General features: G+C 40.4%; 1 protein-coding gene across 4 annotated transcripts in view; it reads left to right on the forward strand.

Annotated features, from left to right (window-relative positions):
* Positions 1–17190, forward strand: part of ECPAS (Ecm29 proteasome adaptor and scaffold) — a 64060-nt gene that overhangs the window by 14763 nt on the left and 32107 nt on the right. For 3 of the 4 annotated variants that reach the window (XM_087741495.1, XM_087741494.1, XM_087741496.1), the window contains 16 exons: positions 158–274; positions 1912–2030; positions 3294–3446; positions 5648–5816; positions 6340–6479; positions 8025–8106; positions 8371–8490; positions 8668–8753; positions 9037–9115; positions 10238–10287; positions 10841–10907; positions 11014–11136; positions 12317–12420; positions 13468–13591; positions 15846–15926; positions 16685–16913. In XM_087741495.1, coding sequence (XP_087597621.1) covers positions 158–274; positions 1912–2030; positions 3294–3446; positions 5648–5816; positions 6340–6479; positions 8025–8106; positions 8371–8490; positions 8668–8753; positions 9037–9115; positions 10238–10287; positions 10841–10907; positions 11014–11136; positions 12317–12420; positions 13468–13591; positions 15846–15926; positions 16685–16913 — 1843 coding nt within the window. Of the gene's footprint in view, positions 1–153; positions 275–1911; positions 2031–3293; positions 3447–5647; positions 5817–6339; positions 6480–8024; positions 8107–8370; positions 8491–8667; positions 8754–9036; positions 9116–10237; positions 10288–10840; positions 10908–11013; positions 11137–12316; positions 12421–13467; positions 13592–15845; positions 15927–16684; positions 16914–17190 lie in introns of those variants that run through there. The other variant, XM_087741497.1, reaches the window with a different exon arrangement.

The following is a 17190-nucleotide window of genomic DNA, read 5'->3' on the forward strand; positions in this document are numbered from 1 at the left end:
ACCAGGTTGGAAGGGACCTCAAGGATCATCTTGTCCAACCTTTCTAGGCAAGATCTGTTTATAATAGGCTTGCCTAGTGGACTGAGGGTGACGTGTGGAGTCCAAAGTTGTAAAATTAATGGTGGTTCTTTCACGATTTTTGTTTTCTTCCTGTCAGGTCATGGAGCTGCTGGTTCATCTGAATAAACGCATCAAAAGTCGTCCAAAAATTCAGCTTCCAGTAGAGACATTGCTAGTTCAATATCAGGATCCTTCTGCAGTGTCGTTTGTCACTGTAAGTGTCTGTTCTTCCAAGTATAGTTGCTGATTTACTTGTAACAAGCAGAATATTCTTTAAAGCTCCTGTATTTAGCTTTGTCAGTTTTCCTGGCAAGTATGTTATTGTCATGAGGTTGATGTTTTAAGAGGTTTTTTTAAACTAAACTTTATAGTCTGATGTGGGTGAAACTTAGTTTCATAAAGCAGCTACACTATTGATTCTGTTCAAATTACTGATAATTACTCTTGATATTTCATGAATGCATGGAGTGTCATTGTTTGTATTGTAGAGGGTCTATTCATTGTTATAGGCTCCATTTTGCAAGCAGCTACCAATCCTTAACCTGATAAGTGCAGGATCAGGGTCTTAAAACATAGTGCAGGATCAGAGTCCTACTTAAAACATCTGTATTTCTCTGAACACATGCGAACCTGTATTTTTTTGTGTTTTTAGGGTCAGGACCTTAGCTGATTAAGAAAAGATGAAAACCCTCTTACTTTATAGATGAGGAAACTGTACTAGATGGTTTCATTCAATGTAGTTTAAAAAGTGAAAGTAGTTTAAAAATATTTTTGTGAAACTATGAAGACAATTTTCATTTCAGCTGTGGTAGATCTATTGCAAATCACCATCATGGAAAAAAGTTATAAAATCAGAGGGAAACGCTCTGTCCTTCTCATTTGACTATTCAGTCATAAGTAACATAAAAGGAAAACATAGCATCTTAGAAACTGATGGAGAAATATTTAGACTTCAAACAGCAGTTACATAGAAGTAATCTCAGATTGTCTTTAAGCAAGTGGGATTATCCAGAGCTCACCTTTTAGAAATGGCTGAGGGCTTCTAGAGTGCATGTGTTCTGTAGAGCAGTAAAAGAGCTATCTTGTTTGAAGACAAACCTGACATAAACTGTGCTTTTGGTTGGACATGTCAAAAATCTGTTTTCATCCATGTATCTGAGTGATGCATGTTGTTTTGTGCCATGAGGCTTCATGAAATTTTAACAAGTGCCATCTACAAAGAAGTGTAATGCTTCCCACTTCAACACTTCTTTCAACCAGGTCGTTGAACACAACTCTTATCTCTACAGTTCTTGGCTGGATTTGGATCAACATGGTAGCAGTTAGATAGCCCAGTATTCAGTATTCCTCTGCTGTGCTGTCCTATCGTTGTGCTCTGTTGGGATTGCTTTTGCAGCTTTTAATAATGATGATTTAGGAACAAGTTTTCAAGAGAAACCTTGCCTATGCGGCTGACTTTGTATTTATTCAATATTGCTTTCTATTTTATTTTGGAAATAGGTAAGAGAGAACATTACATTTGCTTTTCTTGAAGCTGTTCTCGGGTAAAGCTGCTTTTGGTGAAATTGTCAGCGAGTAGGAGAAGCTACAGAGAGTTTTTTTGCATTGTTGTTTTACACCTTTTATAGTGGAGGCTCAGCAAGACGTACTTGGAAAGGGTTTTGTGAGTAGGTCTTGCTGAGACTCCACTTCAATAGCTGTCAGTCCAATGAGCCTTAGAATTAAGAAATTGGTCTTCCAAAACAGATGTTTCCAACACCCAATTATGTAACAGGACATACAAGAAGAGTTCAAAGAACAGATATGTCTTTCACACTGTTGCAATACTGTGTGCTTTTTCTACTCCTTTAGAATTTTACCATAATTTATGTTAAGATGGGATACCCCCGTCTGCCTGTGGAAAAACAATGTGAATTGGCTCCAACTCTTCTCACTGCAATGGAAGGGAAACCTCAACCACAGCAAGACAGGTATAACTACTTATTCTTGGAGTTAATTTTGTTGGTATCATTTCAGTAAAATAGTTTGTATCAGTTGTTAAAAGATTTTTTTTTTTCTTGGTGATATCTTCATTGCTTAGGATGTTCTTGGCTTGTACAATTTGGATCAGCAATTCAGTAGTTTGGGTGGTAGAAAGAATTCACGTAGTCTAATGTTGTAATAATATACAGGATCTGCAGCAGCAGACTCCCTGTATGATAAGAGGCCTGTGTTATGATGGATATGCCTGTCCATATCCTCCATTCATCTCCATCAGAGTTGGGTTTCCAGATGAAGGCCAGACCTTCAGTAAATATCCTCTGTCCAGCAACAGGAACAGCAGTAAATGTCTCAGATTGGCCACACTAAATTGTGAGTTAACCAAAATTCCTACTCACTTGAAACACTAAGTTGTAATAAATAAAAAAAGACTGAAGTTGGGAACTGCTGTGTACTAAGAACTTCTAGAAAACTGTTAATTATGGACCTGCTTCTTATTTACATTGAGTTGGGTTTCCACCATGCTGGCACTGGAAAATGGCATTAAAACCTGCTTCTTATTTACATTGAGTTGGGTTTCCACCATGCTGGCACTGGAAAATGGTATCTTCATTCACTCTACATTACTGTGACAGTGTAAAGGTATTTTTAAAATGACCTTACTGAAAGGTCTTGCAGTAAAATCTTGCTTCTGTTCATGAGATCAGTGTGAAAATACTTGTTTGTCTTCTCTGGAACCATGGTTTTGCCCTGTCCAAAAAGCAAGTACATGAGTGAAGAGAGCTTTGGGAAATCTGGCTGTACTGGTATATAACCAATATATTTGTCTCTGTGCAATTTTTGGTGAAGCTGAACAGTGTTGATCAACTTCTGCTCTATGTGGATTCAGATTTAAAACTTTAAATTTCTTATGGATGAGACGGTCCTAGACTGTATTTTGTGGCATAATTATGAAACATTAAACATCTGGACAAAGGCAGCGACTTAACCTCTCCAGATGTGTGTGTGTGTGCACGCACACAGACGTACACGTTCTATGTTAAGTGCAAAACATAGTTTATCTTCTGCCTTCCATTTTTAAGTACGTCAGGTGGCAGATAGAGGCCACTAGATTGTCAATCAGTTTAACTTTTGTTAAGATTTTTTTTGCTATTAAGGACCAGATTTGTTGTTAAAGGTTTCTCTCTTGAATGTTAAGAATAAACAGGTGTGTTTTTTTTTAAATGGTTGCAGTAAATATAATTGTTTTTCAGCCTAATGCATCTTCTAATACCAACCCTTTTTCACATGAAATACCCTGCTGAACCACTGAAAGCAGCAGCTTCTCCATTTAATCTTGCTGAAAAACCAAAGACTGTACAGCTGCTTTTGGACTTTATGTTGGATGTCCTTCTTATGCCTTATGGGTAAGTAAGAATTAATACCAGTCTTCTCTAGTACTGATGTGTTCTTTATGTGTGAAAGATTACAAACTGCAGTCTTGGAAACTCATTTAAAACACACTGTTATTTCCTAGCTCCAGTGAAGCCAGTTACATGTTTCAGTAAGATACAAGGCAGGGTCCTAATTTTAAGAATGGGATCACCATCTTCCTTATTTAACAAAACGTCTTTTTTCCACTTAATTAGATGTTATGCTGTTCTGTCCTTGACCTCTTTTGGGATCAAAGTGACGCTATGAGACATGTGAGCTGTCTGTTAAATAACCAAACCTTTAAAATAGAAGCCAGATCAAAACGTGTGCTCATCTTCCTGCAGTTGAGTTTTAAGGCTTATTCCTCCAAGGTCATAAGCAAGCATAATTTCTGAAAACTTGTGCTTTCCGGAATTGAACCTTTAATAAAAAGATTTGCCTTTCATCTGTCTTCTGGTGAAAAATGTTTTAACTGTAATGGTGTGTCTTGGTGTGAGCACTGTTTCTGAGAGCAAGAATGATCTACAGAGCAACTTGAATTTACTGATCACTGCTTGTTAGGAGTCTTCTAGTGTCTAAAATCAATACTTTCTCAAAATCTATTTTCTACTAACTCTTTTAGTGTCTTTGTATTGCTGGGGGAGCTTTTGCTTTGAAAGAAAATAGAAATAATTTTAACAGCAGAACACAGTTCTTTTTTCTGACAGCTCGTTGATTCCCGTAGGATGTTCCTGAGCACCTAACTCTTGCTCCAAGTGGATTAACCTAGAGGAATGACTTTTAAAATAATGAGTGTGTGACGTTTCTCCATGTAGCTTTGCTGGAGGTCATGCTCCCATCAGATGTTTCAGGGGCCACTTCCTTACCATCCGAGTGTGTAGAGTCTTGCAGCGTATAATTTAAAATGGCCAGTCTGCTCCTCTGTTCACAGCTCACACTCTTCAGTTTGCCCAGGTTTATGCTCTTAGCTTCCCCCCCGCTGCTGCTGTGGCTGTAGCTTCAGCAGATGAAGTTCTTGGGCTTTGCAATGAGACTTCACTTCCTTCTGTGCTTTTGTACTCTCGCCAAGCATGACAATTTTTAAATACTCAGAGAGACCACGAGGGTAAGGGTGAAGGTTTCATTTTCTTTCCAGAAGGTGCTCAGAGAGTGTCTGCAGCTAGCCTGTGGCTCTGCATGTCTGTCTTTTAAAGTCTTGCTCCCTGGGATGAAACCATTCGCAGGGCTTTTAGAGCTAATTTATGCCTGGTAGAACTTGCTCTGTCATTGCCCAGTTGTGAATTAGCCTTGCCAGTCTGCATGCAGTAAAACAACCAGAAAGCCTAACTGTAGGGCTTAAAGCTCGTCATCGAGTTCAAATGTTTCAAGTTTTAACTAATGAGACTTGGGATGAATGTTTATCCTTATTGTTGAGACTGTTTACTTCTTTTTGTTGCCTGTGTGCTGAATGCAGAACAGATTATGGCTGGCTGGGGCAAAATAATTCTTGTTGGTCTCTGCGCTACAATTTTGATGCCTTCATGTGTTGACCAGCTTCCAAGGGTACAGGGAGAGATGGACTGGCTTTTGTGAGGGTACAGAGGTGTGCACAGGGCAGCTAGACTAGACAGTCTTCAAAAAGACTAAGATCTGTAAACTTAACCTTAAAGGTTCTGCTTTCCTTCTCTGCCCAGCAATAAAACTGCCATTTTCCAAGGCATTATCTTATTTATTTATTTTTTATATCAAAGATTGTTTCCTGCAACTTCATCATATTGCATATGCTTCATTATTTCTCATTAGGTTTGTGTTTTTCACAGAAGTCGTACAAATGTTGTTAAAGCTTTTAATACAAATTTCTTGAACGTAGTACTGTCTGAGTATTCACTTCTAATAAGAAAGAGATCATTCTTTCTGGTTTGTAACCTGAGATAACTCTTTTCACAAGTGCCAGTGGACCGTTCTCTTTCCTAACTGAGGTTTGTTTTCACACTGTTGTAATGAGATCGTGACGGCTCTTGCGGAATATGCTGGGATAGCTGGTAGCTGAGTCTCAACTGAGTAAAATTCTGTCTTATGTCAGAGTCATGGGATTAATTAAAGAAGAATACGTGAGGTTGGACAGGTTGTGTTTCTTCCTCCGTTCCAGCATCTAATTCAGCTGGCAATGTGAGTTGGTACAGCCTCTAATGAAACTCCTTTCCCACCTGCGTAGGTTCGTACTGAATGAATCTCAGAGTCGACAAAACATGCCCTCGGCCCAGGGCACTTCATCGAGTAGTGTGGGAGGTCCTGGAATCCCTCAGCCGCCTCCAGGGATGAGCTTTTATGCAGCCAAAAGGGTAATTGGAGACAGCCCATGGACACCAGAGCTGCTAGAACAGGTACTTGCATCTGCGAGGCTGGTCCTCGGTGAACTGGGGGTGGTAACAAGGGTGGCTACCGACAGAGGAATGGAAAGCCAGAGGAAAAATATGTAACTAACTCTGACCTGGTCTTTAGTTGCCCTGAGGGAATTTGTTGAGGGACTTCACATGGTGCCTTAAGGAATTTTGCAACGGTGAGATGGAGTGGGAGGTGCCAGCAGTTCTCAGAGCTGATTGGGAAGCAACCATGACTGCAGCCTACTCTTGAGTTTTCCTCCTAAAGATAATAAGGTTGCAAAACTCTCTTATGTTGATGAAGTGTCCCTTTTTAGCAGAGAAGTAGCAAATTGTAATGCTGATACTTTGCTGCAGGTGACTGCTTTGACAGGAGGCAAGAGGAGGGTGCTGCTGAAGAGATGGAGAGCATGTGAACTTCTCCTTAGCAAGCAGAAGCCATTTCAGACAGCTGAACTGCTACGGTTATTGTAACATATGCTTTCTTGTCAGTAACGCTGCCTTTACTTTTCTCACTGTTATACAGTGTAAGCTGGGGATAGTGAAGTTCATTGAAGCTGAGCAAGTGCCAGAACTTGAAGCTGTTATACACCTGGTTGTAGCCTCCAGTGATACAAGACACAGCGTTGCCACTGCAGCAGACCTTGAACTAAAGAGCAAACAAAGGTACAAGTTTGGATGTTTGGAAAAGATGGTGCTAGTGTTCCTAACACAGACAGCTGCAATTAATGTGCTCCAGAGAGACTGCTCTGAAAGGAGGAAAGCTGCAGTCCCCCGTGTACCTGCAAAGCTGCCGTGTATTCACACAGGGCTGGGAATGGTGTGGCTCTCAGTTTTGCAGCTGGGAACATCACTTGGCTCCAGAGCTGACAGCTTTAGCTGTCTGTTTTCAATCATCTTTGGTATTGCTTTTAAGCTATTTTCTTATTTCTTGGTTTCCAAATTGCCCTCTGTGGATTTTTGGTGGTCAATAAGGCAAATAAGTGATTTACAGCTGGTCAACTTACCTGTATTGTCTTTCCCAGAAAAGTATACTTTCATTTAATTTATTAAGGGAGTAAAGAGACTGTAATTGTGAAGTGGACCACAGTCTAGGAAGTTTGACAGCCACTGTTTTCTGCATTATTAAGGCTTTTGCTTGTCTGTAGTCCATCTTTCATCATCTAAAGACAATGCTTCTGTCTTTAACCCATCAAGAGGCCATAGTAGTTGCAGTTGGTACAGTTTGCTGAGTAATTGATCATGCGAGGTTTGCTGGTTCGTGTAGGAGATTTGGAGTGAGAGAGGCCTGTGTAAGTGGCTTTGAAATGTGTAGGTGGCTTCTGTATTACTGGAAGTATAGGGCTATTTAACTTGGAGTCAAATATGTAACGTGAAACCTTCTCCATTCGAGTCTATTCATGTGCCTCAGTCGCGGCAGGGGAGATGGTTCTAGCAAGTGATGACAGCCTGGTTAAGGAAGGCAGTCTCTCCTTTGCTGCTTGTCTCATCTTTCCCTTTGTGTTAGTACTCTTTGCCTGGAGAGCAAAACACATGTGTGGACAAAATGCATGTTAATATGCAATATTAAATGTCTTTTATGAGAAACACATGCTACTTCACAGCTCACTTCTTTGGAAATCAGTTGCTTTACAGAAAGAAAGAGATGGTTGTGTCTCCTGCACTTTTCTGAAGCATGCATGCTTAACTTTTTGTTTTCCGTGCGGTATTTTCTGGGGGGCTGTTTGTGTTCCAAACAGTCTCATCGTTAGCTAGCATTAGATGGTTATCATGGGCAGACAGGTTTGTCTGAGAGACCAAGATGAAATAGTGCTAGAATTAAGAACACGCTCTTCTCTGTTGAAATGTCAAAGCACTGAGGTTGAAGAATGTGGAGAAATTTGTTAGCAGATGACCATTCTGTATTCAATCAGTAGACGACCATAGTTTATATGTGTTGTTTCCGTGGGAGAGAAGGGAGCATGTAGGTTTCTCACAAATTATTTGGAATTATACTGTCAGAATTTGTAGGTGCAATTTGTAATCCCTTCACGTTCTTTGTGATTATATATTATGTGGATGTGGGAGGAGTGATAAGACGTCAAACTAGGTCTCTTACAACTCTGGGAAGAATATGAATATGATGCAAAATGCTGTAAAACGTATCTTTTAAAAAGTAATCAAAGGTCAGAATCATAACATGTTAGTGTTCAATGTGTTTTTTTTCTTTAGTTTAATTGACTGGAACAATCCTGCTATCATCAACAAAATGTATAAAGTGTATCTTGGGGATATACCACTGAAAACCAAGGAGGTAAGATTTGCCTTCAGAGTTGCATACCTGCTTAATTTCTGAAGCTGTAATTTTATTTGCCTTATTTTGTTTGGAGAAGACTTATATATATTTCTTAAATCTTATCACTTCCTTTGATCTCTGCTTTCACTGAATGCTTTTGCTATTGAATAATTTTTTTCTCTGTCCCAGTGCCTTCTGATTTGCAGTAGAAGGTAATTTAGCTAAGTTAAAAGTACTGCTGTCCAAAGGTGTACTATATTATTTCAACTCTGTTTCTGGCAGGGATCTGTTCTGAAACCAGAAATGAAACGAGAGTCAGTCAGCACCCGTGTTAAATTAAAGATAGTTCCTCATCTCCTGCGATCCAGGCAAGCTGCAGAAACGTTCCCAGCTAACATTCAGGTAGTGCTTACGTTCCAAAGCTGCTCTTCCTAATGAGCTTGATCCCACAGTTCCTCCAGTACTTAGGGGAGGGAAGTACTGTTACCGATGACAGTGTTTAAAGAAGAAGGGGAATTAGAAGACCTTTGAAAATGAGGCCAGGCACTCTCTGATCTGCTCTTTATTCCTTTTGGCCAGGTGGTTTATGATGGACTCTTTGGTGCAAACACAAATGCAAAACTGAGAAGTCTGTCCTTGCAGTTTGTGCATCATATTTGTATCATGTAAGTAATTCAGAGTGAGCACAACGTTTTTTAGCTATTTGCCCAGAAGCCACTCTGTTTACTAAATATATAGCTGAACTAAGGGCAAAGAAAGAGTACTGAAACTCATAAAAAGCAGGGTTTTTTCCTTAATCCTGAAATCTGTATGTGTGTGTGTGTGCGCTTGCACACATTAAGCTGTAATTTCTCAGCTTAACAAAGTTGAGAAAAAGTGATACTGAGAGAAGATACTTTTAAGGAATGCAAAAGATAATATTTTGTTTGTTGGTGTCTCTAATTGCAGTTGTCCAGAAAGTAAAATAAAGCCACTAGGCCCAATGCTTTTAAATGGACTTACAAAGCTGATCAATGAATACAAAGAGGTAAGCTGAAAGATTCTTTACTATAGAGCTATAAATCTTCATATGAATACAAGCGAAACACAAATGCCTTTATGATGGAAACTGATAAATCTCTTTTTTTGTAGTTGCCTGAGATGGCTATCAAAGGATACTTTTTAAGAAATTTTGTTGCAAGAGAAGCAAATACTTTAAAAGGCTATATAGGGAAACAGTTTTATTTGTTTAACAGCTATGGATAGGTGCTTGGGTCACTGTTTGCAGAAGACTCGGGAACTAATAGTGTTGGTAATCTAAAGAGTGAGGCCAGAGTAGCATCTAATTGCTGTTACTCACTACTGTGGAGCACAGAGGGGGCTCAGCTCCAGGCCTGTACCCTGTTGTGATAAGCATCTCTATAGGCCTGCTTGTAATACCTTCCATCCTGTCTGTCCAGGGATGGTATCGCTATGGGAAGGGTGTTACAAACCTAACTGCAAATGCCAGTCTGGCCTGAAGAGGTCTTTCCAGGGCCATTTCAGAAGGCAAATTCCCCTCGATACTCCTACATGTATCTTATGAAGGGGTGATGTTGCAGACCTCCCCTTCTGCAGCTTTGATCCTCTTGCTGGTTCATCTGAACTGCTGGATGTCACCTTCTGGCCTGAGCTGGTGTTTGAACGCGTGGGCCTCCCCTGCCATTGGGAAGGGCATGAAAGAGGAGTGTTCAGGAAGAAGTAAGGCCATATATAAATGGGCTGCATCGGTCATCTGCAGGATCTGTTGTGCAAACAGCTTCCTTTGTGTAAAGCAGCAGCTTTAGAGCCACTGGAAGGTTTCTGTCCCTCTGCTACTGTTTCATATACTGGGTGAATCTTCTTAGCTGTCTCTCGTGAAATAAAATGCGATTAGCTGAGACCAGAAGGGAGATTTACTTTTTGTGACCATTTGTAATTTTCTCTTTCTTGTGGAAAAGCATGCTCCCTCTGTTCCTATGTAACACTTTTATTCTTGGATACAATTATTTTATGTTCCAGGATTCTTTGTCCATGAAAGCCTGTTTGAGCACCTTGGAGACAGGATTTAAAGTAAATGTTTAATTATAAAAGATACGCCTTTATGTATTTCTGGTTTTGCTGAATTTTATTTATTGTTTTATCATTCAAGGATTCAAAACTGCTGTCAATGGCATATTCAGCGGTTGGAAAGCTCTCCAGGTAACTGAAGCGCCATTTAAGCAATGGGACGTTAAATAATTTTTCCAGAGTAATCTGTTAATTTATCAGCAGCAAGCTTTATGCCACCTGCCAATTTTGCAATTGAGTGTACAGTGCAGAGAAAAGCATTCTTCTTGTGACATCTCCAGAGGTGTAAAAAGAAATACGTTTTTAGCTGATAGCTTCTCTAGCAGTGATTAATGGCAGTTCATGAATTATGCACAGAATTTAAGAAATGGTTCCACTTTCTGGATTGCGAGAAACATAAATTTAAGGAATGTACAGCAAAGACAAGAGGGCATGAAGCTAGACAAGTGGCATTTTCAGTGGTATGCTGGTGATCTAAGTGATTGTCCACAGAATATCTCGCATTCCAAACTGTGTTAAGGGGGGTGCTGCTCCACGGTGGAAATGGATAAGATAGAGCAAACTTTCTGTGCTGGCTCTGTTTTGTTTGACAGTTAAAATGTGGGATGAGGGGAAGACCAATGAAATGTGAAGCATTTCAACTTAAAAAAACAAAAACTTCATGAATTATAATATCTTGTTTCAGCCGAATGCCTCAGCTCTTTACCAAGGATATAGCACTGGTACAGCAGTTTTTTGAAGCTTTATGCAAGGTGGGTGCTCATGGGGCTTTGGGAAATTCTTAATATTTTGTGCTGGTTTTGCTTAATTCTTGTCACTGCACACTGTAAAGTGAAAACTCTCTGTTTTGTACTGCAGGAAGATGCTGATACTAGGCTTGCCATTCAGGAGGCCTTGTCTATGATGGTTGGAGCATACAGTAACTTGGAAGGAGCCCAGCGTACCCTGATGGAAGCTCTTGTAGCTTCTTATTTAATAAAGGTATTTTCAGTGGAGTCAAAATTAAGTACCCTAAAAAAAAGAGCTATTTGTTGTTTTCCTGTTTCCTGACACTTCCTGTTGTATACTTTTGGAACAGGTGTCCCTTTTCTTACTGAAAGTATTGGCCTGTCTGGGAGAAGTCGGGGGTGTATGCTCAGATGAAATCTTTTTAGTATCATGCAGTGGCTGGAAGAAGGGTGACAATGCAGTTTTCTATTTGTGTTCTGTTTTGCAAAGAAACAAAACTGTTGTGATTGCACTGTATGTTTCTCATAGTCGCCTAAGAAAAAATTAAGAAGTAGATGCTTCAAGGACAGTGTCTTGTGAAATGCCTTGCGAAAGCAAGGTAGAAAGGATCTTTCACTGCTAGGTGGGGATTTCAGTGTGCTGTGTCATTTCTAACATCATAAGGCACCTAGGAATCTCCCCAGGAACTCGGCCTTGAGACACTAATCCAGAGGAAACCACACTTCACTGACTCTCTTACTTTACTGAGTATCTTGTTCATGTTCAGAATTCCCCAGAGGTCTGGCTTTTCAGAAAGAGTGGGTTTTGTATGCTCTGGGTTTGCATGGGTACTCAGGGTGACTGTGGAGGTACATGTATTTCTAGTGGTTACACTGGTAACTGTGTAAGAGTCTATTTTCATGCTGATGACTCTTTTGCCTGGGTGCTCGAGCGATCTAGGTCTCCAGGCAATACCAGTTTCAGACTGTCTGAACCCAGGAGAGAGAATGACCACCCTAAGCTAATGTTTCTTTTTCACCTCTGGCTGTGCTGCTCTTAAGCACAGCTCTGTTTTGTGTGGACAGATGATGTATGTCATTCTTAATTTCAAAACTGCCTGGGTGGGGCAGTTCAGATGTCTAAGAATTAGTAATAACCCTGATTTATGTTTCCAAAAAAGTGCATGTATTTAATTAAACATTTCATTCTCCACTTTGTATATATGAGAAACTAGCTTTTCTTTTCCCTGTCTGTTGCCATATGAAGAGTTAGCAAGAACAGTGTCTTAAAATGTCTAAACTCGCAAGAACGGTGTCTCAAAATGTCTAAAGTCTTTGAGTCATGTTGGTACCACAGGACAAAACAGACGACTGATGATTTACAAGTGGTGAGTGCAGGTCGTTAGTGTGTTCATTTAAAACTCAACCATATGTTTGTGTCTGTTCTCTTTAAGCCTGAAGTTCAAGTACGTCAAGTGGCTGTGAAATTTGCTAGCACAGTATTCCCTCCAGATCATATCCCTTCCAGATACTTACTCCTGTTAGCTGCAGGAGACCCGTAAGTTGTTTTCCTTTTTAAGTTATTTTGATATGTATGCGCACACATACACACATAAATATATTTGCATCCAATATATATTTGGATGAAATATGAACGCATATATATGTGCGTATATATGTATGTACATAAAAACTCAGTCACTGAAAACCAAGTATGATAATTTGGAAATTAATCCTTACATAGGGGCATTCTTGACAGTTCTGTGGAGAGCTGTTACTGTGCCTTATGGTAGTCTTTGGCTTGGATTCTTTTTCGTGTTTCAGATGAACTGCTGTCACTAAAGCACTTCATGTTAATGATCAATTGCAATTGCAAAGTAAAAATGCACTAACTGAAATCACCTTTACAGTGGCTGGAAATTATTTTTTCCTGGCAAATTCTATCAGTCTATTTTTAGCTTGTATTTGCAAAGAATCAGGAGCATGCACTTGTGAGAGTTTCCACTCTCTGCTGAGGAGTAGCTGACTCATTAAATTACAGTAATCATTTCATTTGCAGGTTTCTGTTACTGCAATTTAAGTGGGGTTTTTTCTTCAGCTTACTTTAATTGTTCCATTTTTGATGTGAGTAGCTATTGTGTAACTAAGGAAAGCTAAACAGATCAATTGCAACAAACTGCTCTGTCATTGCAGTGTCAGCACTGTTTCAGGAGTTGGTCTTCTGCTAAGTAGATAGTGATAAACCTGGTAGGTGTCAGCTGAAGCTTGATATAGGAAGCGATGGGGAGGAGGAGCAGATAGGAAAACAAGGATGTGGGAAGCAGGAACTGGTGGTAAACTGTAGCAGGATGTAAAAGGAGCAGAAGTGGGCTGATCCAGACTGTTTTGCAGAGGCCACTCATCACTATCCTTTTTCTTCCTCCTCTCTAAAATAAATAAATCATTAGAAGTTCTAATGCAAGCTTTTTTTCCCCTTCCTTTAAGAAAAACACTTCTCATTTAAAAACTGTTCTCTCTCCCTCAGCTTCCCAAGATATCTTACTGCTCATTAAAGGCCATTTGTTCTGTGCAAATAACGTCTGTTTCTCATCTTTTCTTCTGAAAGGCGGGAGGAGGTACATGGAGAAGCCCAGCGGGTGCTGAGAACATTTCCTGGTAAAAATGAAAAGGAGAGTTCTGGGAAGCAGATGCCTTCCTTCCCTGAAATGGTCCATTACATTCAAGACAAGGTACAGTGCTTCTGTCCCAGTAAATGACAAATACATGTGTGATGCTCAGGCATGTAATAAGAGTCATCTTCCCTTCCCTGCATCTGTCTCCCTCACCTCCCCCGAGGAATAAAGTTAGCTAAAATCACAGTGAAGACCACACATAGTATTGCATTGCCAAGACTAGCACTCATTGTTACCTTCTGCTGGCAATAATTGCAAAAGATCCAAGTGTTAAGTAACAAGGAGGCAGATCCTTTAAGAAAGGGATTATTTTGTTTGATGCTGTTTGTGCAGAAGATGTGTGGAGCGAGGAATCCAGTGTTCAAGGGTGATCATACAGCATGTTTCACAAAGACAGTTTGCTCACAAACACGTTCTTGAAGGGACAGGAAGATCACGGTCTGGTTGAGCTGGTGGAAAATAATATTGTGCATAAAACAGAAAAAAGATTCCAGGCTGGGAAAGGAGATACTGGAACAAGTGAAGAAGTCTGGTTTTCTGACTTAAAGGCTTAATTATTCATCTTCATTGCAATCTGTGGAAATAATAGCCATGTAAATAACCTTTCACAAGTCTAGTGGAATGATATGCCAAAAACTGTACCACTGAGTTTACCCTCACTGTTGGCAGAGTGAGGTCACTGGAGAGGTGTTAAAATCTAGTTGTGTTAAACGCTTCTGTGCATAGTAGCTAAACTAGGCTTATAAGCTATAAAGAAGATGTGGAGGGTCACTGACAATACTTTTTTTTCCTCTGATAGTCTACTTTTTAAAAAAATGTCAGAAGTATATAATGTTGGAGCACACCTGGTTTTGCAAGAGAGCTGTAATAGCAGAACTCTTTTTCCTGAGAGGTTTCTTGTGAAATGTATACTCTGCTGGTGTATTATGCTGGTGTATGAAGTATTTGAAGCTTTATGAAAAGACTTGCTTTTGTCCAAAATACTGATTATACAAATAGATATAAAAAATTAAGAAACCAAGATTGAGTTTTAGATAACACTATTAGATGCCTGTCCCCTTGTAGTTAATTTTAAAATTTTCCTTGACTTCTGTAATGTCACTAAACAACTATGGATCAGCCTAGTTTAATGACTGCTGAGAAAAACAAGATTTCCGTGCTCCTGGGTGAATTAAAAAAAATTTTTTTTGAGCACTTTTCAGATCTTCCTTACATGTCCTGAAGGCGTATTAAAAAGTCCTGGAGGTACATTTCTTTGGTTAGTTATCTCAAAGTGTGAATTTTCACATATCATGAATAATCTGCAAGTGTTGGAGATGTTTGAGAAGTTTGTGTGCGTTGCTTGGCACAGCAGGCCAAGATGCAAAATGGCTTTCCTGATGAGTTAGCAGGATCCTTCTCTCCCTCTGCCAGAAGGTATTTGCAAAAGACTAGGACCTGATCTGCTGGGTATGGATGGGAAACCGTTCTTCAAGGGAGTCATCTTCTGGTTCACTAATTCAGATTTTCACTAATGGTTCTGGATATCATTGAAGTTACAGTGCAGCAAAAGATATGAGCACATTAAGAGATGTGAGGATCTGTTGACTTCTGTGCACCTGCCTTGTGTGTGTGTTCAGATGCAAGGCTTCCTTGCTGAATCCAGCCCTAGCACTGATGTGCGTGTCGCCTAGAGGATATGAACATGCTTTTCTGCAGCGTTTGCAGTGGGTGTTACTGGAAACCTTCTGTTCGCATGTTTTTCTGCTGGAATATTCCTGCTTGTCAAAGCTAACATTTCTGTGGAAAGCAGTTGCCAGCTTGCTGCAGCTGCATCCTACCTTGCAGGCAGCAGGGTCTGAGAGATGCCCTGGGCTTGGCTGGTGCAGCACAGGGCACCCACCTCCCAGTACTGGGGAAGCCTGGCTTCTCTGCAGCCTCTCCAGGCAGAGCTGCCGTTTCCAAGCTTCCTGGCTGCCCGTCAGCTGGGGTGCCTCAGAGTTTAGAAGTTTACGAGGTATTTTGTTTTTAAAGTCTAAGGCACTTCTTTTTTCCTGAGGAAAGAATGTTGTCCTCCTCCAGCCTCCCCTGCCGTTCCCTCTCATGAGTTTGGAGTTTCCAGTTTCTGAGTTGATAGGGTGGTAAAGTTGGTGGACCTAAACTATACTATTGCAGAGTGCACTGTGCCCTTCTCGTTATAGAACTGTTGTACATTTTCAGTTGCTAAGTGGAGGATAAACATAGTTGCATCAGCAAAATTTCGTTGACCTTTCCAACACCTCTGCTGTTCATGCGTCTGACTGTTCCGGTCTTCATATACTCTGTTGTTTAGGCATCTCACCGAATGAAAACTCCAGCTAAATATATGACTGGAACTGCAGCGTTGCCTTTCAATCCTGCCACATTTGGAGAGGTAATTGTCTGGATTTACTTCTTTGGATATGTGTACCATTATTTATTTAGAGGACAGAACCTAACAGTAAGAAGCTAACAGTTACCATAAGTCACCCTACATTCTAAAATTCCTCTTTTAAACAGATGTTGGGATTAACTCTCCATCCTTTATCTGTCTGTCCTTAAACGGCAGTCTGAACAGGATTTTCAGCGGGGGTGGGAGGAATGTTCCCGAGAGGGCTGCTCCACTCCTTCCTGCAGCATACCTCACGTCATAGCTTCTCAGAGGGAGATACTGGCAATCCTGTGTGAAAGTCCCATTATGCTCCTTGAGGCTGTTCTTTTCATAGCAGATTCCGCAGCTTCAGTGATCTGTAGACACAAACTCAGATGTGATGCAAGGTCTGTATTAGCAATGCATTGGGTTGCATTTGTATGCATGCCAAATTGGTATAGGGTACAGGCTGAACTCCCTGCAAGGTGATTGCATCAGCTTATGATAAACCAAAAGTCTGTGTATGATTTAATCTTTTGAGAGTGATGTAGGCACTGTAGAGTAGTCTGCTTACACAGGCCTGTTGCTGAAACTGGTCTTAAGATTTGTTACACTTTTTTCCTGTCTCCATGCTGACTCTTCTGTCTAGATTTGATTAAAGAAACTGTGTTGTTTTGGTTACACTAAATACAGCCTATTCCCTGCTCTTTTATTTTGTCTCCTCCATGGTTTTCCAAGTGCTCACACACTCAGTATCCTGTGTTTTTCTCTTCTCTACTTAGATAGTTCTGTATCTGCGGATGTGTCTTGCTCACAGTGCAGGTGTGGTGCCAACCTCACAGAGCTTGGCAGATATGCAAGATCATGCTCCAGCCATTGGACGTTACATCAGAAACCTCATGTCTGGCAACCACATATCTTTCTCTTCCTCCTCCTCTTCAAAAAGTGCAGAAACCAACCCTGTATACATATATATTGGCCTTCTTCAGCAGCTGTTAGCTGGTGTTGGAGGTAAGAAGCAGTGTGCAGCATCATTTTGAAGAAGAAAAGGTCTTCTCTTAATAGAAAGGAGGTGCCACGCCCAGTGCTTTGAACTTGGCTGCAGCAATCAGAGTTGCAACATGAACTATATTCTCTTCCGTTTAAACTTGTTCTCTTCTATGCTGCTGTGTAGGTGGGAGAAAGCAGGACAGTAAAATGGCAGCATGGGTTGACATAATGCTTTAAAATTGTGAGGCCATTGTGTATAACAGCTTCCTCACCAGTGAATGCTATGTCTTCGTCACTC

This window comes from Nipponia nippon, unplaced genomic scaffold (genome assembly GCF_047370975.1).
Source record: "Nipponia nippon isolate SJK-2023a ecotype South Korea unplaced genomic scaffold, ASM4737097v1 scaffold_8, whole genome shotgun sequence".
Taxonomy (NCBI): Eukaryota; Metazoa; Chordata; class Aves; order Pelecaniformes; family Threskiornithidae; genus Nipponia; species Nipponia nippon.